Raw genomic sequence first — 24,647 nt, 5'->3', positions numbered from 1 at the left:
CCTCGTTCAAGTAGTGAGCCAGTCTCCAAGGCATGCCTTGCTTCTCCCCAAGCCATTTTATTGTGTTGCTAGAATCACCTTTGACTACCAAGTCAGGCTAGACTTCTAGTAATACAGAGGCCATTTTGTGCAGCTAAAACCTCAGCCATGGAGTCTGCAGCCCCAACTGGACCACTAAAACACCACAAAGGACTTCCATCCTTCCTCTTAAAAACACCGCCAATTCCAGCTAATCCCAGATTCCCAAGAACACTTCCATTGAACTACAGAGTCACTTCCTCCCCTTCTCTTAACTTGGGGGGAGAGGGCTTATAGCATTTAAATTGCGTAAAAAATATGAGAAGTTAGATCTTCCATTGATCTAACTTTGTTATTGAAAATGCAATTGTTTTGTTCTTCCCAAACGCCCAACATAACTGCTTGAGCCACCGTGTTCCAATAGATTCTCCCTCTTTTACCTAACCCATCTCCTTGCCATTGCCTTGGGAAATCTTCAATGTGAGAAGGAAAAACCCAGCTTAGCCTATGAGGTTTAAGAAATGACACCAGATGTTCCTTGTTTCCAAACAATGAAGCAGGAGGTGTTCAGCTGATTCACCATAACTGAGGCCAAGTGTGCAGACATGGTGGGAGATGCACAGTCTACTTTTGTGCTTTTTTCTGTAATAAATCACAAGTATTTATCCTTTTCAAGCAAGCCTCTGAGACAAAAAGAGAAACTCTAGTAGGTATGCGGTCAATCCAAACTCTTCTAGAAGGAAGCCCAGAGTTTAAGTCCCCCCTACACCAAGGTCTTGAAAAAGGAATTTATTGAGAACTTTCCAACAGGATGGAGCTTCCAAATTCTTTGGTCTAGGTTTGAGGGGGAGAGGTAGACTCCCCTTAAAGTTTGTGTCAAACTTGCAAATCAGCAATCTCTACGTCCCTTAAGGATCTTCTTAAGTTTATGTTCCAGCTTAATGCAAGAGGTGGATCTGAAATACAGGATGCTGTGGTGGCTTCTTGGTTTTGGGGAAGGTTAAACTATCGAGGTTAAGTGTTAGCTAAAGCATTTTTCCCCACCAGAGGCCAGTCCAAAACATAATTTTAGCCTCATTCCCTACTTTATATCTAATAAAAAAGATAAAGGAAAAATAAATGAAGCAAATGCCTTTCCAAGGGTTGTTGGCTCCAAGGTTCGAAATATCGTTATGTATCGACCGATACGTATCGCATTGGGACCTTCCCGATACGCCCCTACAGGGGGTGTATCGGGTCAGGCCATGGTTCAGAGGGTAGCCGGCCGACCCATCTGAACCGGTTTTGAAAAAAAAAAAATAAAACACAAAAAAATTACCGATACGCCCTACCAGTGTATCGGCTTGTATCAATATTTAGAACCTTGGTTGGCTCTCACTTGATTCAAGGGAACCTTGCTATATCCACCCCCATCCCACAAGAAATCCCATTGCAACTTTTCAGTTCTGTTTTTTGACCTTGGCTGGAATCTGAAAAAGCAAAAGATAATAAGTTGGAAGGTTAGCTAGTGAGACCTTGATTAAGGTGAGCCTTCCCCCTTTTGAGAGGTAACCCTTCTTCTACATGGCCAATCTCTTTTCACAATTTTCCACCACCAAATAAGAAATGAGAAAGTTCTCCAATTTACATACTAGAATCTCCCTAAAACTGTGAATCAAGCTTTCACTTGTATTTATTCCCACAATATTGCTCTCAAAATAGTTTACTTTAAGGCTCGTGACCAAGGTTCAAAATATCATTACATATCGGCCGATACGTATCGTATCGAGGCCTTCCCGATACTCTCCTACAGGGGGTGTATCACGTCAGGCCATGGTTCAGAGGGTAGCCGGGACTTAAACAAACCCCTCTGAACCGGTTTTGAAAAAAAAAAATAAAACACACAAAAAAAAGCACCGATACAGGCCGATACGCCCTGCCGGAGTATCAGCTATATTGATATTTAGAACCTTGCTTGTGACCATTTCAAAACAAGTGATTGCCTTCTTTAAATTATTGATGTTCTCCAGATTTGCCTCCAAGAACAAGATGATATCGTCAGAAAAAAGCAAATGAGACAAATGAGCAGCTTCCCTTCCAACTTCAAACTCTCTTTAACAAACTAAGACTTTTTGCCTTCTCAATGAAATAGCTGAGGATGTCTACAACCAAAGTGAAGAGAAAGGGGAAAGGGGATAGCCTTGTCTTAGACCCCGACCCACTTGAGAATAACCTTGAGGCTCTCCATTTACCAACATTGAGAATCACACAGAATTGAACACAATCCACCCTTTCATCCAACACACCTCTGCTTCCAAATCTTCTTAACAATCCAAGATATTTTGAACACAATCCGATTTGACTTTATCATAAGCTTTCTCCAAACCAAGTTTTATGACCACTTCAGGCTTGCCTCTTTGTCTTCTATATTCTACACATTCATTGGCCACTAAAATGCTATCAATGATCTGTCTACCTTTTACAAAAGCATATTGGTTGCTAGGAATTAAATCTCCCAACTCCTCCCTTAACCTACCTGCCAGAACTTTAGCCACAATTTTGTAAATGTTTCCAACTAGACTAATTGACCTAAAGTCCTTCACTTTCAGGATGCCTTCTTTCTTGGGAATTAAGGTAATGAAGGTTGAATTGTTGCCTTTATTTATAATGGCTGAATTAAAAAAGTCTATGAACACTTCCAACAAGTCCAACTTTAAGATATCCCAACATACTTGGTAGAAACACAAAGGGAAGCCATCCGGCCCAAGAGCCCTGTCTCCATCCATACTAAAGACCACCTCTTTGACTTATTGTTCATCAAATTCCCTTTCCTTCCATTCCTGCTTCTCCAATAGACAACCACCTCCCTAGTTAACCAAAGAAAAGGATCTGTTGTTGCTCTTGGTGTACAAGTCCTTAAAGAAGGAAAGGAACTTCTCCACAATCTCCTCTTGATCTTCCACCTCTCTTTGATCCACCTCCAATTTTGAGATGTAATTTTTTTGTCTTCCTGCAACATAACTATTAAAGAATCCAGTATTATTGTCTCCCTCCTTCAACCATTTTACAATAGATCTTTGCCTCCAATACACTCCTCCCTCCTAATTTCTCACTCAAATAGCTTTTAATAACTTCCTGTCCACCATTTCCTTTTTAGTTTCCTGGAGGATGATGATGTCTGGGTTTTCCCTCTTAACGGTGGCTTTTCCCTCTCTAAATAAGTGGAGAAATTCTGTCTCGTCTAGGACAGCATTGATAAACAGCTTGATCATCTTCAGCCTTTTCTCACACAGGTACTCATTTTGCTAACGTTTCAACTCCACTATTGGCACCCTTGTACTCATTAATTTAGGTGCTTCTAATGCTAGGAATAAGAGTAGCGATATGAACAATTGAACATTATGAATGATATTATAATAAAGCTTCCTTGTCTTTTTTGTCACCTAGGCAGGTGCCTTGTTGCTATAAACAAGGTGTTTAGGTGAGATGCCCAGCCAAGGGAACCTAGGTGATGCCTTGACAAATATTATGTATAGAGTAAGAGAGTCTAAGAAAGGAGAAAAATAGAGAACAAAGAACAAAGGGAGAAATTTTTACATGAATGAGTTGGCTTATGCCTACTCTTTCCATTGATATTTATATGAGAATGAGTCGACTCACATCCAGCATACTCAACTTGCTAAGAATGTCTACAAACCTGGCCTTGAGAAAAGCTTGGGTAAGAAAATTAGCAAACTGCTCTTAAGTCTTCACATAAGGCAAATTTCTTGGCTGTCCACTTTCTCATGTATAAAATGCTAGCCTACCTCCATGTGCTCGGCACAGTCATGCTCATCATCATCATCATCATCATCATCATCTAAGCCTTATCCGAACTATATGGGGTTGGCTCCTTGAATCCTGTTTTGTAACTCCATTCTGTTTAATGTCATATCCACTGCTAAGTTATCAGTGCTTAAATCATTTCTTACTACTTCAGCACATGTCCTTTTCTAATGGATACTGTGGTGGTCTTTTATGCATGTGGCCAAACCATCTGAATCTACTTTCTCTCATTTTATCACTGTTGGAGCAATGGAGCTACTCTTAAGTTCCATCTAATGACTTCATTGTTGATCCTATCCTTTCCAGTTTTTCCATTCATCCATCTTTCTATACAGTATACACATTTCTGCCACACTCTTTTTTTGGACATGTTGTTTCCTTACAAATATTTTATAGAATTTTCCTTTTAATCTAAAGCAGTATTCACCTATCACATACTCCAGATGCACTCTTCCATTTTGCTCGTTCTACACTAAGTCCACGGGTGACATCCTCCTCAAGCTCTCCCTTGTTATGAATTATTGAACCGAAGTAGTGGCAAAGATCACATTGAGTTGTCTCTTGGTCTCCAGTCCTAAGTGTACCCTAAGCCTGGTGTAATCATGCTAGATAGGATTATGAGCAATATCTGTTACAGCCTTATTATCACAATACAGTCTCATAGACTAATCAACATCAACTCCCAAACCAATTAAGACAGGTAACATGTTCTACCCATAATAATTCAGAAATACTATGTGTCACCATCAGCCAATGTTTTGAGTGGCAAGGGGATCAGAGGTTCAGGAGATCTTTGCTAGAGGGAGAGTTGGAGGAATGCATTTATTTGCTGGAAAAACTGGAAGGCATTAAGGTTACAGACCATTCAAGAGATGAGCTGTGGTGGAATGAGTGTTTTAATGGCAAATACACAGTCAAATCATGCTATTTAGCTGTGTAAAAATTATCTGGAGCTTGATCAGAGTGCAGGTATCTGGGATAACCTAGTGCCCCCAAGGGTGGAAGCTTTAGCTTGGCTTATTTCTATGGATAGTGTACTCACTGCAGATCACCTTAAGAGCAGAGTTTTGTGTCTTGCTAGTAGGTACCACTTATGCAGAGAGCAAGGGGAATCTGTGCGTCACCTGTTCATCCATTGTAAGGTGACTGTTTTCATCTAGAAGCTGTTTTCTGCATTATTTAGGGTGAGATATATCCAACCTGGTTCCCCTGCTCAGTTCTTTTCTTTGTATCCAAAATTCAGAGGTGGTAAAAGGCTAAGCTGCATTGGTCCTGCATTCCTTTTGTGGTTTGCTGGTGCGTATGGAAGGAAAGGAACAGGAGATGTTTTGAAGACAGATGCTGGAGTTTGAAGAAATTAGTGGCTGCTGTTGGCAAAGTTTCCGCTGGCTGGGTGCTGGTTCACCCTGAATTTTCTCAGATAAAAAATGGAGATTTAGAGGAAAGGTTTTGGGAGGTGCCAGAATTACAAGCCTGTGACTTTTCTAGTTATTTTTGTTGATGTTTGTTCCATTAGTTTTTTCTTTTCCAAGTATATGGGTGGGTGTTGCCTTGACACCCTATCTAGATGCACCTGTTTTTTGCTTTCATTAGTAAAATCTTCCTCTTATAAAAAAAAAAAAAAATCCCTACATTTAGCCTTGGCACTAGACCTGGTCACCACAGATTTCTTCTTACCCATATAACTAGAATCTCTCCAACTACAGTACAGTATCCTGAGGTAAATCTTCTATCATCTATTGAACACCCAACTGGCATTTCTATATGCATCTACTTGAAAATAGCCATAATTAGCAAATAATTGGCCTTAACCTGAAATAGCCTTCAAGTAGTGAAGTATCCTTTTAGTTGGGGATGGCAACAGGGCAGGTTTGGGGAGGGTTTTGTAAATTCTAGACCCTACCCATCTCCCTAAACCTCCCAACCCGTACCCTTCCCCAAACCAGTAGTGGGTTGGATTTCCAAAACCCCAACCCTCCCCACACATGAAAATGCAAAACCCTCCCTGACCCTACCCTCATTTGAGGGTGGACGGGTTGGGTTGGCAGGCTTGTTCTAGAACCTGCATCTAATTTCCTTTTATTTTCTGTTATATATGAGCAATAAACAAATAAAATAACATGAACAAACATCAAATTTTCCAATTAGTTGATTAAAACATGTAGAAAACAAATAAACTATCAATTATCCTTCACATAAAATTCAAAATATTATTAAACTCAACACCTTATACATTAGTTCATATGCCTATGCGGGTTGGGGAAGGTTGGGCTTAGCTAATACTGTACCCTACCCGTACCCGTACGGTTTGTAAAATCCCAAAAGGCAGGTACCCACCAGGTAGGGTAGGTGATCTTTTCCAGTATCCTACCCCGTGGGTACCCCACCCATTGTTAATAGTACTCTCAATATGCAAAATTTCAATATTGAGAGTTTTTAACAGCTGTCTTGTCACATCATCTTTTATCATAAAAACATTGAAATCTAACAACTTCCCTAAAATATCATATCATATTGATGGCCCCAACTCCCAAGATACAATACAATATGATATGCCTGATATTGTATCAATACTTCGAACCTTGAGTTTACTTAATCTATGGCTCTTGGATGATTAGGACGATTGAAGTTCATGCATAAAAGGCCACCAACTGCGCCAGTTAGAAGTAATTTGTTACACATTGAAGGGGCTAGAAGAGCTCGGGGTAGACCAAAAAGGACATGGTAGAAGTAGTAAGAAATGATTTAAGCATTAATAATATAACAGTGGACATGGATTTAAATAGAATGGATTGGCAAAGCAGGATTCATGTAGCCTACCCCATATAGTTGGGATAAGACATGGATGATGATGATGCTGCTGATGATATTCATGCTGTGTGCCTTTTCCTTAAAGCTGCTGTAGCACCTTCTGATTCTTTGCCAATTCTGTAGGTATGGTGGCACTTTTTCAAGCTGTTTAATCAACCCTGGGTTATTCCTGGTGACCTTTTAAGTTTAATAGATGCTTATCGGACTACGGTTACTGGAAAAAGGAATGGTTTCTTTGGAATTTGCTCCTCTATATATGCCGTTTTTTGGAGTATTTAGAGTATTTGGAGAGAGAGAGAGAGAGAGAGATTGCACTCTTTGAAGGGAAGAGTTATAATGTCCATGTTGTAACTGGGGTAATTGAATGAACCATCTTTTCTTGGACATCCATTTTATAGGAGTTAGAATGGACCCAATTTTCAGACTTTGTAATGGGTGGGAATTCAATTGCTTTTGGCTCTTAGATAGTCCTGTATTTGTATTTGGGGCTCGGTTTTTCTTCTATTACATTGTAGTTTTGTCTTGAGCCGTTTCTTCCTCTTATTTTACCTGATAAAATCTTATAGAAATAAAATATATTTGTTCTGATTTGCTGCACAGGAAGCACCTTGTGGGGATTTAACTACTCACCTGTTCTGCCACCTGTGTGCGATCTGTCAAGAATATAGGGAGATCCGTGACAAATCAGGAAATTCTAATCAATCCGATCTTAAACTTGCGGTTGTGACTGCCCCACCTGTACAGACAATGGGGTCGGGTTCAGAGAAATGATGCTGCACATTTATTTATAGGTTAAGGTTCCTTCCCAAATTCTTGCCAGATTTTCCTGTGAGCGTATGTATACATCAATTATATTAGAGGTCATGGTTTTATTTTACTTTGTTTATTTCGTGCGTATTATTAGTTCGTTGCACCGAGTCGTTTCTATGAAACATTTTGGATTTACACGTACAGAATCAGGTTCAGTTTTATGGGAAATATAAATGTTATTTTGAAAGTTTCTACTTGATTTAAGTTCCATGGATCTAGACTCCTAATTGGGCAAGTATTTATAATTTTATATTTCTACCAACTATGGATAACTACATTTGTATTTTAGTGTTGCTTACACTCACACGGATGACCCACCATTTGGTGATCATGTGCATTTAATTTGCTGTTTTATTGTTTTCGTCTTGGTTATCTTATGATCATTTTCTTTGAACTTCGCCTCTTAAGTCTTATCAACTGGCGAAAATTGTGTCCCTGGGATGAAGAATACCTTGGTTGTCCAATAATTCCCTTGGAATGCTTTAGGTATTCCATAACGCTATGTTTGATTTGAGAGAACGAGGCATGAAAAGAAAAGGTTCAAAACATCAACGTGCACAATATGTATTGCATATTATACAATTCCAGAGGTGGGCGACAAGTCATAACTCCTACGAGAATGAGAGAGCGAAATGGAACTGAAACAGAAGAGAAGCTACCTGCAATCCGACACGGAGCAATGTGCCAAGGAAGTGGGGAATTAGACTCCAACACGGATGACAATTTTTACCCAACCCGGTGGGTACCCGCTCCTCTGATGGGGTCGGTTTTTTACTTGAAGGATGGGTTTTGGGGCAGAGATAGGTTTTGGAATTCTACAACCTATGCAGGTATGGTATTAGGCTAAACCCGGCCCTCCTCGACCCGTATATTGTTGGAAAGCATATAAACTTTATGTATTGGAAATTATGTTGTTTATTTGTGTTATTTTACTTTTTTTTTCTTCTCTTCATGGGGCTACACAACAGGGGGTAGCCCATCCCCTTTCCCTTAACCCTCCCCAGCCACTGTTTGTGTTATTTTACTTATTTATTGCTTACATATGACAAGAAATAATGTGGGCTTTAAACCCAATCCACACCCTTACCCTTGAAAGTAGGGAAGGTTTAGATTCTCAAAATCCAACCTGCTACAGTTTTGGGGTGGGTATGGGTTGGGAGGTTTAGGGAGTCAGATAAGGTTTAGAATTTACAAAACCCTCCCCAAACCTGTTCCATTGTCATCCCTATCCAACAAGAACTAGATAATACCCATAATATCTCCCTCATTGATGAAGCCTTTAAAATTATGTGAGAAGGGCAAAAAAAGAGCCTCCTGAAAAGCTAAAGCTTTAGTGGCAGTTGGCGAAGTAGGTTCACTTAAGGTAAAAAATCAGTTGCTTGATCCATCACTCTCTTGAACTCCCTGAGTTGCATGAGCAAAAGTGAGGGGAAAAGTCAGCTTTCTATCGAAAATAAGGCTGTTACGAGCCTTCCAAATGTGCCATAAAACCAAAGAAATCGGCATCAATTTCTCTCAACCTTGTTGGCAAGAAGCTTGGCAATAATCATCTTGTAAGAAGCATTACAAAGTCTGATAGACCAAAAGTCTGCTAGAGTTGAAGGAGATTGGTTCTTAGAGATTAGCACAACGTATGCGTCATTTATAGAAGTGATTTCTCGTTAAAGGCCTTAGAAACAATCTCATAGAGATCCTAGTGTATGATGTTCCAACTGGATTGATTGATACAACAAAACACGTAAACCATCAGGTCCCAAAGCCTTAAGGGCACCCATGGAGAAAACTACATGTTTAATCTCCTATAATGAGGAGTACATTGACAACATGGGTGAACAAATTATCATGATTAATCAAATATTCAACCTCTTCCGAGGTGAAGAGAGATTGAAAGTAAATTGGTAAGATACCTCATCAGCATCTATGGTCCAAGAAGAATCCTGGCATTGAAGGGTGATGATCTGGTTATGGGCTTTCCTTCTCTTGACATGGAAAATGAGTATTAAGGTGTCCAGCCAATCATGGGCCCAATAAATTTTGTCCATTTCAACAAGGTTTCCCTTACTTGGAAATGAGGGCCCACTCTTCCTGGATGGAAGCTTACGAAGGAGTAAGAACTTGAATAATTTCTAGCTGGTGAGAAATTTCAACCATACAAACTTTCGAACTGCCTATAACTGTTTCATTCCAATTCTTAAGGTGAGATTTGCAATTAGGGAAATCTATGGTTTGACACCCTCAAATTTTTATTGAATTTCTGGTTTTATTTTCCCAAACCCCCATCTATGATAGGTACCATTTCTTGTATTTTGATAGTCTGTCACTGATTTCAATTGTAAGGTGAAGGAATCAATGGAAACCCCTTGCAATAAAGGAATGCCCACTCTGATAGTTTCTCAGGCTTGCTTTGAAAAGCTTCAAATCTAACAACAGAAGGGTGGGTGCAATGCTTGACCATGTTAGGAGTGATAAGAATCAGGCAGTGCTCACTTGCAATACAAGAGAGGTGATTCACCTGAGCTCCACCAATACACTCTCTAACTAGGAATTGCATATCACACTTGTTAGACCAAGTATAAGCTGGTGTCCTACATTCATCCAAGTTCGATCAACACCCTAGTATTTGATCAAATTTGTGAAATATAAGTGTGACAATAAGGTTAGGTAAAAGGATGATGTAACACACAATAAATTGTTCCAAGTTAAGTTTTTGGCAGACTTGAATGGGAAGCCCTAAAAACCAACCATAGTCCAAGACTGTCTAGGCCAGGGCAAATAATATCAGTCACAAAGAAGTTGTTAGATATGCCGAGAATTTTCACATTGATATCAGAACACCATAGTAACTATAAACCACCAGCAATAGCAGCACAGGGAACCATATGATAAAATCATAATTGTGGAATTTGATGGAGCGTGATCCGGCTGGTCTTAGCTGTCAACGAATTCGCCTCTGAGCTAGAGCGTCGGGGAGCCTGAAACGGGAAAGATGAGGGAACTCTGGGAGGAACCCGATGTGATAACTCTGAAGCTCAAGTCAGTAATCTCTCAAAGGCAAAGTGTAGACCAGATAGCGCAAAGTTCACATACCTTGTTTGTTGGGGGCAGGGGGCTCTTATAATCACTTCGCGCACTCGCTCCGAGGCCCTTGTCAGGTCGGGTATGATTACCCTTACATCTATCAATTCGGCCATCGTCCTTTCTGCTAGGACAGAATCGTCACTGCCTAACCGTCTCTCTAACTGGAGATGGCGGTGTCAGGTGGCGGTGGCAGGTGGCCGTTTAGAGTGCGGCCATCAAGCATCAGATCCCAAGTCAGTCAGGTGCGGCGCCCTCGGGAACGGACTTCCTCAGTGTCAGGCCTAGTACGGTTTGTTTGGTTTTGGTGCCCTGAAGGTGATGTGGAGTGGTGAGCGAGGCGAAGTCTTGAGTTCGAAAGTATGTATAGGGCAAGTCAGTTCGGCGAGGGGTATCCCGATCCGTTACAAGGCTGGCCAGTTCGGCGAGGTGTATCCTGAACTATTACAAGGCAGGCTAGTTCGGCGAGGTGTATCCCGAACTGTTACAAGGTAGGCCAGTTCGGCGAGGTATATCCCGAACTGTTACAAAGTAGGCCAGTTCGGCGAAGTATGTCCCGAACTGTTGCAAGGCAGGCCAGTTTGGATTACTCTGGTTTGGGGCCAAGGGTGAGTTCGGGCCCCTAGTAGGGAGTTCGGTCCGCTGGTTTCTCCCCTTGGTGTTCGCGCCTTAGGCTTGCTTTTGTGCCGAGCTATTGCTTTTGCCACATGTCGCATAACTGTGAGGTCGGGCCAAATCTTCCTTCATCAATTGCCCCCCACTCCTCGCGCCAAGGGTCTTGCCTTGGTGCGGGGAGTTTTGCGAGGTGGTAAGTGGATTTGTCCCGTCTGAATCTTGACTGTGCGAGTTGCTTTTGCCAGGGTTCTTCGGTTCTGAGAAGGCGGGAAACGTGCCTACTGCTCATAAATGTTGATGGTCGTGACAACGCACGTTTTAAATTTCAAAAATTCGCGCCGCTAGGACGTGACGACGGGTCATTTAAATTTGAAACAAGCGTGCCACTGCCGGACGTGCGCTGGCGGTTGTTAGGAAGACGTGCGGCGTGATCAGTTTCAGAAAAACGTGTGCTGACATTTCGCTCTTTTTGGAAAGACGTGCGCCAATCACGTCTCGACCTCAGGGGACGTGCGGTCAGCGTGAATGTGGGCCATTGGATCGTTTTTGATCTGCACGATCGGTTTTTGGTTACTGTAGCTATAAATAGTGGGGGACCCCAGTCGATTTGTCACTTCTGCGGTTTGCCTATTGAGCTCGCGCCCAACTTTTCAGCTCGCGTCCAAGTTTTTTCAGCTCACGTCTAGGCTGGTTACATAGCCTCCAAGGTTTTTTGGCTTGTTCCCGTCTCCGGAGCCTTCAAAACTTTATTCCAGTGAGTACCTTCCTGAATCCACCTCTTTTCCTCAATGTCTAGCGTTGATAGCTTAGACGACTCTTCAAGTAGGACTGACGTAGGTTCTACAAACCGAGCCGTATCCCCCGATTGCCTTAGTGATCCTGAGGTGGAACTCGAGGACGACTATGAAACCGTAGGCCGAGCCGCTTCGGGCAGTTTGGCATCTACCTCTCGCCGAGGTCGGATGCTAGACAGGTTTGGTCCCTCGACCATGACGCCCGAGGGGCTTCAATCTATACTTATGTCTTATAGTTTGCCTGGGGGGTATACATATTTCATTCCTTCGGGTAGCTTTCCTTGGGAACACGGTCCTGATGAGATCGTGATTTTTCGAGAGTAGCTCGCTGCGGGGTTGTGACTTCCTTTCCACCCCCTTCTCGTCGAAGTCATAAACCACTTCGGTGTCACCATTGGCCAGCTTCATCCGAACTCTATTCGGAACCTGGTGGGGACAGTCTCCCTTTTTTGCGAGCATAATTTCCCTTTAGACTTGGAGATATTCTCCTCCATCTTGATGCTTAAGAGGCAAATGGGTTCTCTTCCTTGGGGAAGATGGGCGTATTACCTTTCTCCTTGCCCGGGCTTTAAGCTTCTGCACGATCTTCCTAATAAGGTCCCGACATGGAAGCGGGACTACTTCGGCGTGCGAAGTGCGCAAGGATAGCCCTTTCAGACCGGGTGGGGTGAGGCCGCTCCTGATTCTGGTGTCACTCTCAACAAAGAGATGGTGAATGGCCTCCGACAATGGGCATGGCAAGGTTTAAAGTGTCATGAGTACTTGACGGAGGCCAAGCTTATTGCGGTCGGCCTGAGTTTGGGTAGGTTTCTAGTTCTGCGATTTCTTGCTTGCTTTTTTCCCTCATTTTTTTTTATGTCGAACTCGTTTCTACAGTTGTGATGGTGCCCGAACCTTTTCTCGAACTGATTCTTTGTCGAACTGATAATATGCCATTGTTTCTTGTTCGGGTTATTATACTTCCGCGACCTGTTTTGCCGCTAAGGCTTTTGAAGCAAACTGATTTTTTTTGCCGAGCTGATAATATGCCCGACTTTTCTTTGCTTGTTTACGCCGAGGTTCCTCTTGGCTCTGCATCGTGGCCCATAGGACCTTATAGCGATTTCGTCCACTTCGCTTGGCGGTTTATAGGTAGTATCGCCTTAAATTCACGATGTTCCACGCTCGAGGTACCTATTTGCCTTCTAAGTTTTCGAGCTCGTATGCCCCCCGAGCGCTCTCTTTACTTTGTAGGGCCCTTCCCAGTTTGGTCCAAGTTTGTCCACGCCGGGTTCGGGCACCATAATTTTACGAAGGACTAGGTCACCGACTTGGAAGCTTCGTTGCTTTACTCTGGCATTGTAGTAGCAAGCTACCTGCTGCTGGTAGGCCGCTGTCCGGATGTGCACGAGGTCCCTTACCTCATCCAGTAGGTCAATGTTGGTACGTAACTCATCTCCGTTTGTCCTATCATCGTATGTTTCTAGTCGCAATGTTGGTACTTCGATTTTCGCCGGGATCACTGCTTCAATGCCGTAGGTGAGGTTGAAGGGGGTTTCTCTCGTGGTGGTTTTTTCTATAGTTCGGTGAGCCCACAAGACACTTGGTAGCTCTTCGGCCCACAATTCCTTAGCTCGATCTAGACGTGCTTTCAGTCCGCGCAGGATGGCTCTGTTCATTACTTCCGACTGACCATTTGCCTGCAGGTGCGTGACTGATGTGAAGTTTTGCCGAATCCCCATGTTCTGGCACCACTCTTGGAATTTGATATCCTCGAACTGCTTGCCGTTGTTGGAAATTAGTACCTGAGGTAACCCGAAACGACATATTATGTTCTTCCAAAAGAAGTTCTGTATGTTTTGGGCCGTAACAGTTGCCAGAGGTTCGACTTCTATCCACTTCGTGAAGTAATCTACTACAACAACTAGGAATTTTCTTCCACCTGTTGCTGGCAGGAATGGCCCCAGGAGGTCGATGCCCCATTGTGCAAAGGGCCACGGGCTGACGAGGTATTTGAGGTCGGAAACAGGTTGATGGTGGATATTGGCGTGTTTCTGACACTTGTCGCATTTTTTGACGAGCTCGACAGCTTTTGCCTTCATCATTGGCCAGTAGTATCCTTGTCGAAGTGCTTTTTGGGCAAGTGCTCTGCCCCCCAAGTGAACGCCGCACAGGCCTTAATGAGTGTCGCGGAGTACGAACTCGGCTTCGGCAGGTCGCAGGCAATGCAAGTAGGGGAGCGTGTAGGACCGTTGGTATAACCGTTCGTCTATTATGACGTATTTGGCTGCCTGGCGCTGCACCCTCTTGGCCGCATTGCGTTCTGCAGGGAGGGTTCTGTCTATCAAGAAGCTCGCGAGTGGGTCGATCCAGCTCGGCTCTGCTTTGAGGACGGGAGCGGCCTCCTCTACCCCCCCGAGGATACTAGGCCGAGGTAAATCCTTTATGTACACGGTTCTCATGTTGTTATGACTTGTGCTGGCTAACCTGGACAGAGTGTCGGCCTCAATGTTCTCTGACCTCGGGATTTGCCTGATGAAGTGTGATTGGAAGTTGAGCAGGGCCTCTTTTACTTTCGCCAAATATGCGATCATGGAGAGCTCGCGTGCTTCATACTCGCCCGTAACTTGGTTGACCACGAGCTGGGAATCGCTACAGATGACCAAGTGTTTTGCCTTTACCTTTCGCGCTAGGTTCAGCCCGGCTATCAGTGCTTCGTACTCTGCCCCGTTGTTGGATGCCGCGAACTCAAAGCGTAGTGCGTATTCTAATTTTGTGCCTCCCGGGCCGCATAAGACTATTCCAGCCCCGCTGCCTTGCTGGTTCGAGGAACCATCCACGTGAAGGATCCAGGGCTCCTCATCCCAATTCACGTTTCACCTGACCAGGAGAGATGCCACACTGGCTGCTACTTCACGGGGTTCAGACTCTATTGGCTCGGGAGCTCTGGGTTTGCCCGAACTGGGGACCTCGGGCTCAACCTGTAGAGCTTCGTGGTTGAAAGTGCACTAAGCGATAAAATCTGCCAAAGCTTGGGCCTTAATTGCGGTCTGTGGTTTGTACTAAAGATCGTACTCGTTGAATTTGATGGCCCACTTCGTCAGCCTACCGGAGACCTCGGGCTTCAGCAAGACTTGTCTTAGGGGTTTGTTGGTTAAGACGACGACGGTGTGAGCTTGAAAGTATAGGCGAAGTTTCCGAGCTGATATCACTAGTGCGTAGGCAATTTTTTCTATCTGTGGGTACCTTGTTTCTGCTCCCTGCAGAATTTTACTAACATAATAGACGGGCCGCTGGACCCAATCTACTTGTTTTACTAATACCGAACTGTCCACTTCGTCGCTCGCCGAGAGGTACAGTTCTAAGACCTCGCCCTCCTCGGGTCTGGCTAAGGTTGGTACGGTGGCGAGGTAAGTCTTTAGCTCGTCGAACGCGAGCTGGCAATCTCGGGTCCATTTGAACCCTTTGCCTTTGATTGCCTTGAAGAAAGGTAGGCAGCGGTCTGCCGATTTCGACATGAAGCGGCTCAGAGCGGCTATGCGATCGTTTAGCCTTTGAACTTCTTTTACTTTCCGATGTGGTCTCATGTCAATGGTGGCCTTTATTTTGTTCGGGTTGGCCTCAATACCACGCCGGTTGACAATGTACCCTAGAAACTTACCCGATGTGACACCGAAGACACACTTGTTTGGGTTTAGTCTCATGTTATATTGATGCAGAATTTGGAAGACAGAAGCCAAGTCTTTTATTAATTCTCGCGAAAACTGTGTTTTGACGACCATGTCGTCTACATAACATTCGATTTTCATGCCAATTAAAGGCCGAAAAAGTTTATTTACAAGTCTTTGAAAGGTGGTACCAACATTCTTTAGCCCGAAGGGCATGACCTTGTAACAATACAGGCCGAACTCGGTAATGAAGCTGGTTTTTTCTTGGTCGTACTGGTCCATCTTAATCTGGTTGTAGCCTGAGTAGGCGTCCAAGAAGCTTAGCAGCTCATGCCCCGAGGTCGCATCCACCAGGCGGTCAATTCGGGGCAGGGGGAAGTAGTCTTTTGGGCAAGCTCGGTTCAGGTCGGTGTAGTCGACGCACATGCACCACTTGTCGTTGGCTTTTTTCACCAGCACTGGGTTGGCTACCCAGCTCGGGTAATGAACTTCCCTTATGAAGTCCGCTGTGAGGAGCTTTTCGACTTCTTCGTCGACCGCCCTCCAGCGCTCCAGGGCTAAGTTGCGTTTCTTCTGTCTAATGGGTCTGACTACAGGGTCAGTGTTAAGCTTGTGAGTTATAAGGCCAGGCTCAATACCGGGCATATCTACCACGGACCATGCAAAAATATCTAAATTTTGGAGTAAGAAACTCATCAGTTCAGTTCGCAAAGTTTCGTTGACGGAGGCACCGATCTGTAGTGTTCGCGCCGGGTCTGTACCCAAGGCCGGGACTGAGACTGTTTCCTCAGTGGGCGAAGCTCGTTCCTTGCCCTGCTTCGCAGGTCGCTCTAGTTCGAGATCGTCAGCTACCTTGGTTTTTCCCTTTAGGGCGGCAACATAGCACTTGCGGGACTCAAGTTGGTCGCCCCGCGCTACCCCCACACCGAAGTCCATGGGGAACTTCATTGCCAGGTAAAAGGTGGAGACCATCGCACACAGAATATGCGTAATTGGTCGCCCTATTATGGCATTGTAAGGGGAGGGGGTCGCAACCACCAAGAAATCGTGGTTGAGTCTTACTGCACACGACCATGTGCCGACTTCCACAGGTACTGTTATTTTTCCCAAGGGCCTAACTTCCTCTCCGCTGAAGCCTACTAGAGGAGTGTGAGCGGGTTTCAAATCGCTTTTCTACAACTGCAATTGGTCGAATGCCGATTTGAATATGTCCGCCGAACTACCTGAGTCTACTAGTATGCACCGGACTTCAAAGTCGTTGATCCTTAGCTTTATGACGAGCGCGTCGTCGTGGGGGTAGTGAACACCTCGCGCGTCGTCTTCTGTAAAAAAGATCGGTTCTTCCTTCTTCGGCCTCTTGGGAGGGTTCTGCTCCTCTCGGGCTGCTTCGCGAACTAACGTCCTTGTTGCCGCCGAAGTGCATCCTGCCACCACTAAACTGCCCACTATCACATGGATGGTTCCCCGGACTGGCCTTTCTTCTAGGGGAGATCGCTACAAGGCTTCGGCTAGTCTGTTGCTCGGCCCGGGGACATCCTTCCCGTGTTCCCCTTGCCGACCTGCTTTATTACTATTGTCATAATGTACAAAATTTCTTAAGTACCTGCGACGGATGAGTCCTTCTATCTCGTCGCGGAGATTATTACATTGCTCGGTGCTATGATCGTGATCTTTATGAAAACTACAATATAATTTTTTGTTCCTCTCGTTGGGGTTGCTCTTCAGGCGAGGTGGCCACTTTACGTAAGGGGCATCCTTGATCGTCATCAGGATCTCAGTTCGCCTTGTGTTCAATGGCGTGTAATCCGTCCGAACTGCTAAGGGAGCTCAGGACGGCTGGCTTGGTTTCGCCTCTCGGTTATGGCGCTGGGGTTGGAGGGCTGCTCGCCTTCTCTTTTTCTTTTTTCAACCCCGCCTTCGTTTCTTTGGTTGATCTCTTCCTCTGTTCTCATAAACTTGTCCGCGAGCTTGAGGAAGTCGGCCACGGTTGCTGGCTGGCTGGCCACCATGTGCCATTTGAACTCTTTGTGCGTCATCCCTCTTTTGGTCGCGGCGAGCTGTACCGCGGGGTCTAACCGAGGGATCTGTAAACATGCTTCATTGAACCGTTTGATGTAGCTCCGAATGCATTCTCCCTCTCTTTGGATTACCCCGAAGATACTTTCCTCAGTTCCGGGACACCTTTTGCTGGTAACAAAGTGTGCAGTGAAGATCTGCACGAACTGGGGCCAACTTCTTATTGACCCGGAAGCTAGGTTCCGGTACCAGGTGCGGACCACCCCTCTGAAGGTGGTGGTGAAGGCCACACACATGCATGACTCGCTTGCCCTAGCGAGGTGCATTTGCGACTGAAATGCGTCGACGTGGTCATTGGGGTCAACGGACCCATCATACTTGTCCAAAGAAGGGAGTTTGAAATCTCTAGGCAAGGGGACTGCCAAAAATTCTGCTGAAAGGGGGGAAGGAACTGAGAGAATGGGGACGGTTTTTACCTCACCCGAGCTCGTTTCTTCCTTGCCTCTGAGCTCGGGTAGCACATGGGTAGCAGTTCGGCGACTTTGTCGGTGCCTTCTTTGAGTGGGCCTGGTGCTGGCGCTACTTGCCTCCATGTTGCCGAGCTCGATGGGCCCGGAATGATGGCCTGCTGCTAAGGTGCTGAAGCGGTTCTCCGTGAATGGGAACTCGGGCTTGGAGGGCCGAGGTGACTTTGTTGGCAAGGTTCTTGACCCGCCCGCGGACTGCGAGGTGGGGGTGATCTTTCTTTGCTTTTGGCCCGGGGATGAGGCCTGACTATTAGGGGGGTTACATGGTCGAGAAGCCTCTCCTTGGTGAGGTTGTCCACTTTGAGGGGAGGCCTTGACCAACTTTGAAACGGGGTGTCGGGGTGGAAGCAGTGGTTGGTTCAAGGGTAGCTGAGGGAATTGTTGTTGATAATGGTGTTGGGAGAGGTGGTGCAACACCTGGTCTTGCTGGAGTTGGTGCTGCTGGAATTACTGCATTTGGGCCTACATTGCCCCCATGAATTGCATGAGGTCATCTAGCTGGTTTTGGTGGGCTGCTAGTGGGACAACAGTTGGTTCCGCGAAGTTCGTTTCGATGGGGGGTGGAAGGGGAATGTTCAGCGAGGGAGTGTTCAGAGGTGCCACCGCCTGTGGCACATTCAGACTTGGGATCCCATCCACTGAAAGGGGGATGGTGAACTGCCCAATGCACACCGCCAGAACATGAAGTTGTTCTCCGGTAGTGGCTGTTTCGGTTCCACGTCCGGCACTGTTGGAGGAGGCCATTTCGGTGTTGGAGTGGGTGTTGGAGTTTTTGAAAGAAGGGTAGGTAAAAGATATTTAGAGGGAAGCTTTTGGAAGCTTTCCCATAGACGGCGCCAATTGATGGAGCGTGATCCGACCGATCTTAGCTGTCAACGAACTCGCCTCTGAGCTAGAGTGTCAGGGAGCCTGAAACGGGAAAGATGAGGGAACTCCGGGGGGAACCTGGTGTGATAACTCTGAAGCTCAAGTCAGTAATCTCTCAAAGGCAAAGTGTAGACCAGATAGCGCAAAGTTCACATACCTTGTTTGTTGGGGGCAGGGGGCTCTTATAATCACTTCGCGCACTCGCTCCGAGGCCCTTGTCAGGTCGGGTATGATTACCCTTACGTCTGTCAATTCAGTCGTCGTCCTTTCTGCTGGGGCATAACCGTCACTGCCTAACCGTCTCTCTAACTGGAGATGGCGGTGTCAGGTGGCGGTGGCAGGTGGCCGTTTAGAGGGCGGCTGTCAAGCGTCAGATCCCAAGTCAGTCAGGTGCGGCACCCTCGGGAACAGACTTCCTCAGTGTCAGGCCTAGTACGGTTTGTTTGGTTTTGGTGCTCTGAAGGTGATGTGGAGTGGTGAGCGAGGCAAAGTCTTGAGTTCGGAAGTATGTATAGGGCAAGTCAGTTCAGCGAGGGGTATCCCGAGCCATTACAAGGCTGGCCAATTCGTCAAGGTGTATCCCGAACTGTTACAAGGCAGGCCAGTTCGGCGTGGTGTATCCCGAACTGTTACAAGGTAGACCAGTTCGGCGAGGTATATCCCGAACTGTTACAAAGTAGGCCAGTTCGGCGAAGTATGTCCCGAATTGTTGCAAGGCAGGCCTGTTTGGATTACTCTGGTTTAGGGCCAAGGGTGAGTTCGGGCCCCTAGTAGGGAGTTCAGTCCGCTGGTTTCTCCCCTTGGTGTTCGCGCCTTAGGCTTGCTTTTGTGCCGAGCTGTTGCTTTTGCCACGTGTCGCATAACTGTGAGGTCGGGCCAAATCTTCCTTCATTAGAATTCATTTAACAACTTTGCAGATTTTTTAGTAGAAGACTTAGGGGCTGTTTTGTACTGTGGCCTTTTATTTTAATAAATATTTTATACTTTTTATCTTGAAAAACAAGAGAGTGGTTGATAAACATTTCTTGTTCAATGTTGTTTGAGAGCCAGGCACCATATAAGCTCGACAGTAAATAAATGAATGGTGTTGGGGCAACATTAAAAATGGCGTTTCCTCTAACGGTTAACTCTCACACAAATTGAGAAAATGTTTATTTAATAAATAATATTACCAAATAATGGTGTTTCCCCAATGACCACATGGCGAGGACCTGGCATTATTTTTCAAATAAACGGTCACAAAACCAAACACCATCTTAGCCTTATCACATGCTTGATGTTGAGAGTCTTGAGACTACGAACATGAGAGGGCCCACCTCGGCCAACAATAGAAGTGGTTGCATGCTTTTGCGCTTTGGGCTTACAAGGAGCTCCCCAATTTTCTTGGTGCTAAAGATAAAGATTGTGGGATTTCATCCAGCTTTAGTGGGAGTCTCATTTTCTGAGCTGGAGTAAGCATGATAATAGGCTTCCCCTGGGTCCCCATATATGTAAGAGCTGAAATCTCAGGCATAGGGGAATTTCTAGAGGGTAAGGGTTAGCTGAGCGTGTTGGCTGTTCAGCACAATAATAAAATACATGAAATCCACACTTTTGTCATGAATTTATTACTAGCGTGGAATATTATTATTGGTTCAACAGCCTATTAAACAGCTATCACATTTGGTTAATCCCAATTAATTTCTAGAACCCACGAGTTCCAGATTACTCTCATTGTGGGCAAGAAATCTAGGGTGGTGCGATTGACCAGAGGTGTTGTCGTCGAACCCCATTTCACTGAAGGCCAACTTCCCACTAACTCTTGTGCAGTTGTATGCTCGATCGCTTCTAGGGTGTCATTCAATCTCAGTGTAGATTGAGAATCACAACTCCCACCAGATACTCCACTTGGATTTTAATATTAGCCAGATGCAGTTGGTATTGCAAATGGTTCCTGGTAGCGACTAATTTGGCTGAGGTTTGGACCATGATGCAAGAGTTATAGTGAATGTGAAGGAGAGCTTGGAGTTGGTCCTTTACTATCCACTGGGGTTTTAGGAGTAGTTGTAGCTGGTATATGTTGCAAAATGGTTCCTGATAGCCATTGGTTTGGTTGAGGCTTAGACCTTGATGTGAGAATTGTAGTGAACACGAAGGAGAGTGAGAGTCTAGACTTGGTCCTTTACTATTGGATCCTTAATTAGTATTGGAAATGGCATAAGAAGATCCAATTTCAACTTGCAGACCTCCATTTCATGACCTAGTTTGCCACAAAAGAAACAAAAGCTCAAAAAGTTTCTCATTGAGAGTTCAACATCAATGGAATGAATCACTATTGATGTCGAGGTGTTTGGTGAGGACCCTGAATAGTGGCTATGTATTATTTATTTTGCAAATCGATGTAAAAAATTACTTAAAATCCGCTATCACTAATTTTTGCAGTTTCCATTAAAGAAAGCATCTAAGGATATTTCCTTTGTTTGTCAAAGTAGTAAATCCTACAACAAATTAACAATGATCAACAGTCGGAATACCATCTTAATTTGCTCCAGCATGCCCAGTTATTGGCCCAAGAAATACCTTACTACTTGACCTGCCAACAGCAAACAAATTCGATACTTGGCATATAGTATCATTAATAAGTCTAGGAACTAGGGGTGTCCATCGAAAATCAAAAAAACCAAACCGAACTGAGAAAATCGAATCAGAAAATGTAGTTAATCGAACCAAACTGATCGGTTCGGTTTTGATTTGGTATTTTTGGAAAATTAAAGGATCAATTCAATTTTCGGTTAACCTACAAAAAACCGGCAATTAACTGAGCCAATAGGTATATATATATTTAATATATGTCACATATTTTATATATATATATATATATATATATATATATATATATATAAATATATACATATATTATATTTATAATATATTATATATCATTTATTATTTATAATATAATATTATACATATATTTATAATATATATATTATAAATATAAAAAACCGAAGAATTGAATCGGTCAAAAATCAAAACCAATGGACCGATTAACTGGTGGTACTGATTCTGTTTCGGTTTGGAGAAATGAAAAAAACCAGTAGTACCCGTTCAATTTGCAAAAGTTGCCCATTATTCAGTTAACCAAACAGTTGACACCCCTACAAACAACAATCCAACTACTCCATTTATCGAAAGGTCCATGAGCACATTAGAAATCGTTTGGTTTAGTATTTCATAAACAGACATACTTATACTTTGATTCTAACCTTCGCAATTGAGACAAATTGCTCCACCCTTAGACAATATAAGTCATGTCAATCTAAGTAGAACAAGTTGCCCAAGTTTATCCACAGATTAAGAACATTTAATCTACATTCCAATTATTAATATTTCTAATCATGATTCTCTAATGTAGAATATGGGCTATTACACATAAATACACCTAATAACACATGTAATAAACCAATAAACTGAATTTTTATTCATAATAAAAACAGTCAACATCATACATTGGACCTTGGGGTGTAAACTATCAATAGATTGTATAATAATCTATTATTCCCATATCTTCTACATGGTAAAACATTTAGTATGGCTTATTTTCCTTTTCCTTTAAACTATTAATTTATTTATTTCTTCTCGTTCCATCTTCCTTCATTTATTAAATCACTCACTCTTAATCTTGGTTTGCAGTTTTGCACCTTATTTTTTCCTCCAAATAAAATTGTCTTTAACTTTCTCTGGAAATTGTTTCCACCAGAGAGAATGATTTGATGTCAATTTAGCTTCATACCAAAAGATCTTCAAATATTTGGCCTTAATCGCTTTGACTCACAATGCTTCCCCCTCATTAATTAATCTCAAAAATGCTTCAGGATTGAGCCTTGATTTCATTCTTCAATTCTCTTTAGATCTTACCCTCCTTCCTTTATGGACATTTTAAGTTTCTTCCCTTGTTTCCTTGACCACCAAAATTTCTTTTGACCCTTACATTTCCTTTTTCGTAATTTTCTTTGTTAATAAGTTTGTGTTAATGTAATTAATAAACTGGCGTAGCTTGAGCAACTGACTGCACCAAATTTGTTCTTCTTGACTAAGAGCTTTTGCTTTCTAGGCATCTATTTTATATTGCACCTTCTCAAGAATGTCTCTATATGCTTCAATCTTTTTTCTCATCACCCATAATTGTCCTTATAAATATATATATCATTAAAATCAATTTTCTTGAGACCCAAAAATTGTCTGTTTACTTTTTACTAATTCATAGGGACATTCTTGCCAAAAAACATTGCAAACTTTGATATTTAATGCTCTTACCCAAAATACAAGGTTTTGCACTTTACATATTTGTATTTGTACTCATTCCAAACTGAGCCTTAGTGTTCAATATTCACAAAAGAACACTCATGTAGGTTGGCTTTACTCTAAATTCTAATACTCGAGCTTCATTGTTGCATTTGTCAAGACAAACAAAAGAGAAGTAAGTGGCATTTCCTCTTAGGCTCCATTTGGTTTGTGGGATGGGAAGGAAAAAATGGAATATTCTCAAATATTCTTCCCTTCCCATGTTTGGTTTGTAGAATGTCATGAGATGGGATGGGAAAAAGGTGGGATTACAAATCTTGATTCTTGGGATGTGGAATCCCACCATTTTGGTGGGAAACAAGTGGGAAAAGGAGGGGGGAACTTGTTTAGCAAAAAAAACACCTTTTTTATAGTATTTTTAAGATTTAATATTAGACCCATGACTAATTAGTAAATTGTTAATTATTTAATAACATATTAATAAAATAATTAAGTTAAAATAAATAAATAAATAAATTAAAATAAAATATTGAAATTATTAATTAAGCCATGAGAATTAATAAAATATAATATTAATAATAAGTAAAGGCTAACAAAAATTAAAATATCAATTAATGTTAATACTTAATTAACTAGTTATTAATATTAATTAATTAATAATTAATAATAAGTAATTAATGAGTAGTTAAATAAGTATTTCTTATTAATTTACATAAAATAAATAAATAAATAGATAACTGTTAATTAATTGAAAGTAATTAATAATACAAAATAAATATTAATAAAACAATGCATTAACTAAAATTAAAATATTAATTCTTAATTAATAATTAAATAACTAATAGTCAATATTAATTAATTATAACAACAATTAATAAAAAATATTAATAATTGTTATTGGGATTAATTTTCCCACTATTTTCCCTTTAACAAGCAAACAATAGAACCTGAAAATTTTCACCCATTTTCCCTTTCTCACCCCATTCTTTCCCATTCCACCAAAATCTTCCCTCAATCCAAACACAGCTTTAGTTAGCTCCAACTGAATTCTTCATCAATGCAGATATCTCAAGCCTCTCCAGTATCCCAAACCATGAAGCATATAATGGGGACCTTTTATTTATTTATTTTTATTTAGGATATTGAATCAGGTGTGGTTTGTGATTAAACAACACACTTTATCTAGAAAAATGGGATCCACATAACAGGGGTGGTGCATTCTGTCATCAGAACCTACCATCTTGATAAATCTTAGAAGCCTATGGACTGGGTTTTTTATTTGCATTATAAAACTAGGCTAGATTTGTTTTGTGAAAAAAGGATCTGATCGAGTCATATTTTATTTCAATTAGGAAAAAAAGCTGTCTGATGGGGTGGGT

At 42.9% G+C, this 24,647-nt stretch overlaps 1 protein-coding gene across 3 annotated transcripts in view; it reads left to right on the top strand.

The window, feature by feature from the left end:
• LOC148845751 (PLAC8 family protein) overlaps positions 1 to 7,647 on the top strand; it is a 29,412-nt gene extending 21,765 nt beyond the window's left edge. For all 3 annotated transcript variants that reach the window (XM_088953738.1, XM_088953740.1, XM_088953739.1), the window contains one exon: positions 7,234 to 7,647. In XM_088953738.1, coding sequence (XP_088809864.1) covers positions 7,234 to 7,404 — 171 coding nt within the window. In that variant the 3' untranslated portion in view covers positions 7,405 to 7,647. The remainder of the gene's footprint in view (positions 1 to 7,233) is intronic.
• Positions 7,648 to 24,647: the final 17,000 nt, after the last annotated feature.

The sequence above is a fragment of the Nelumbo lutea genome, chromosome 7 (assembly GCF_056320005.1).
Source record: "Nelumbo lutea isolate HS-2025 chromosome 7, American lotus-T2T, whole genome shotgun sequence".
NCBI classification, from domain to species: domain Eukaryota; kingdom Viridiplantae; phylum Streptophyta; class Magnoliopsida; order Proteales; family Nelumbonaceae; genus Nelumbo; species Nelumbo lutea.
Note: the sequence above shows the minus strand (reverse complement) of the source record. Positions and strands in the feature narration are given on the sequence as shown.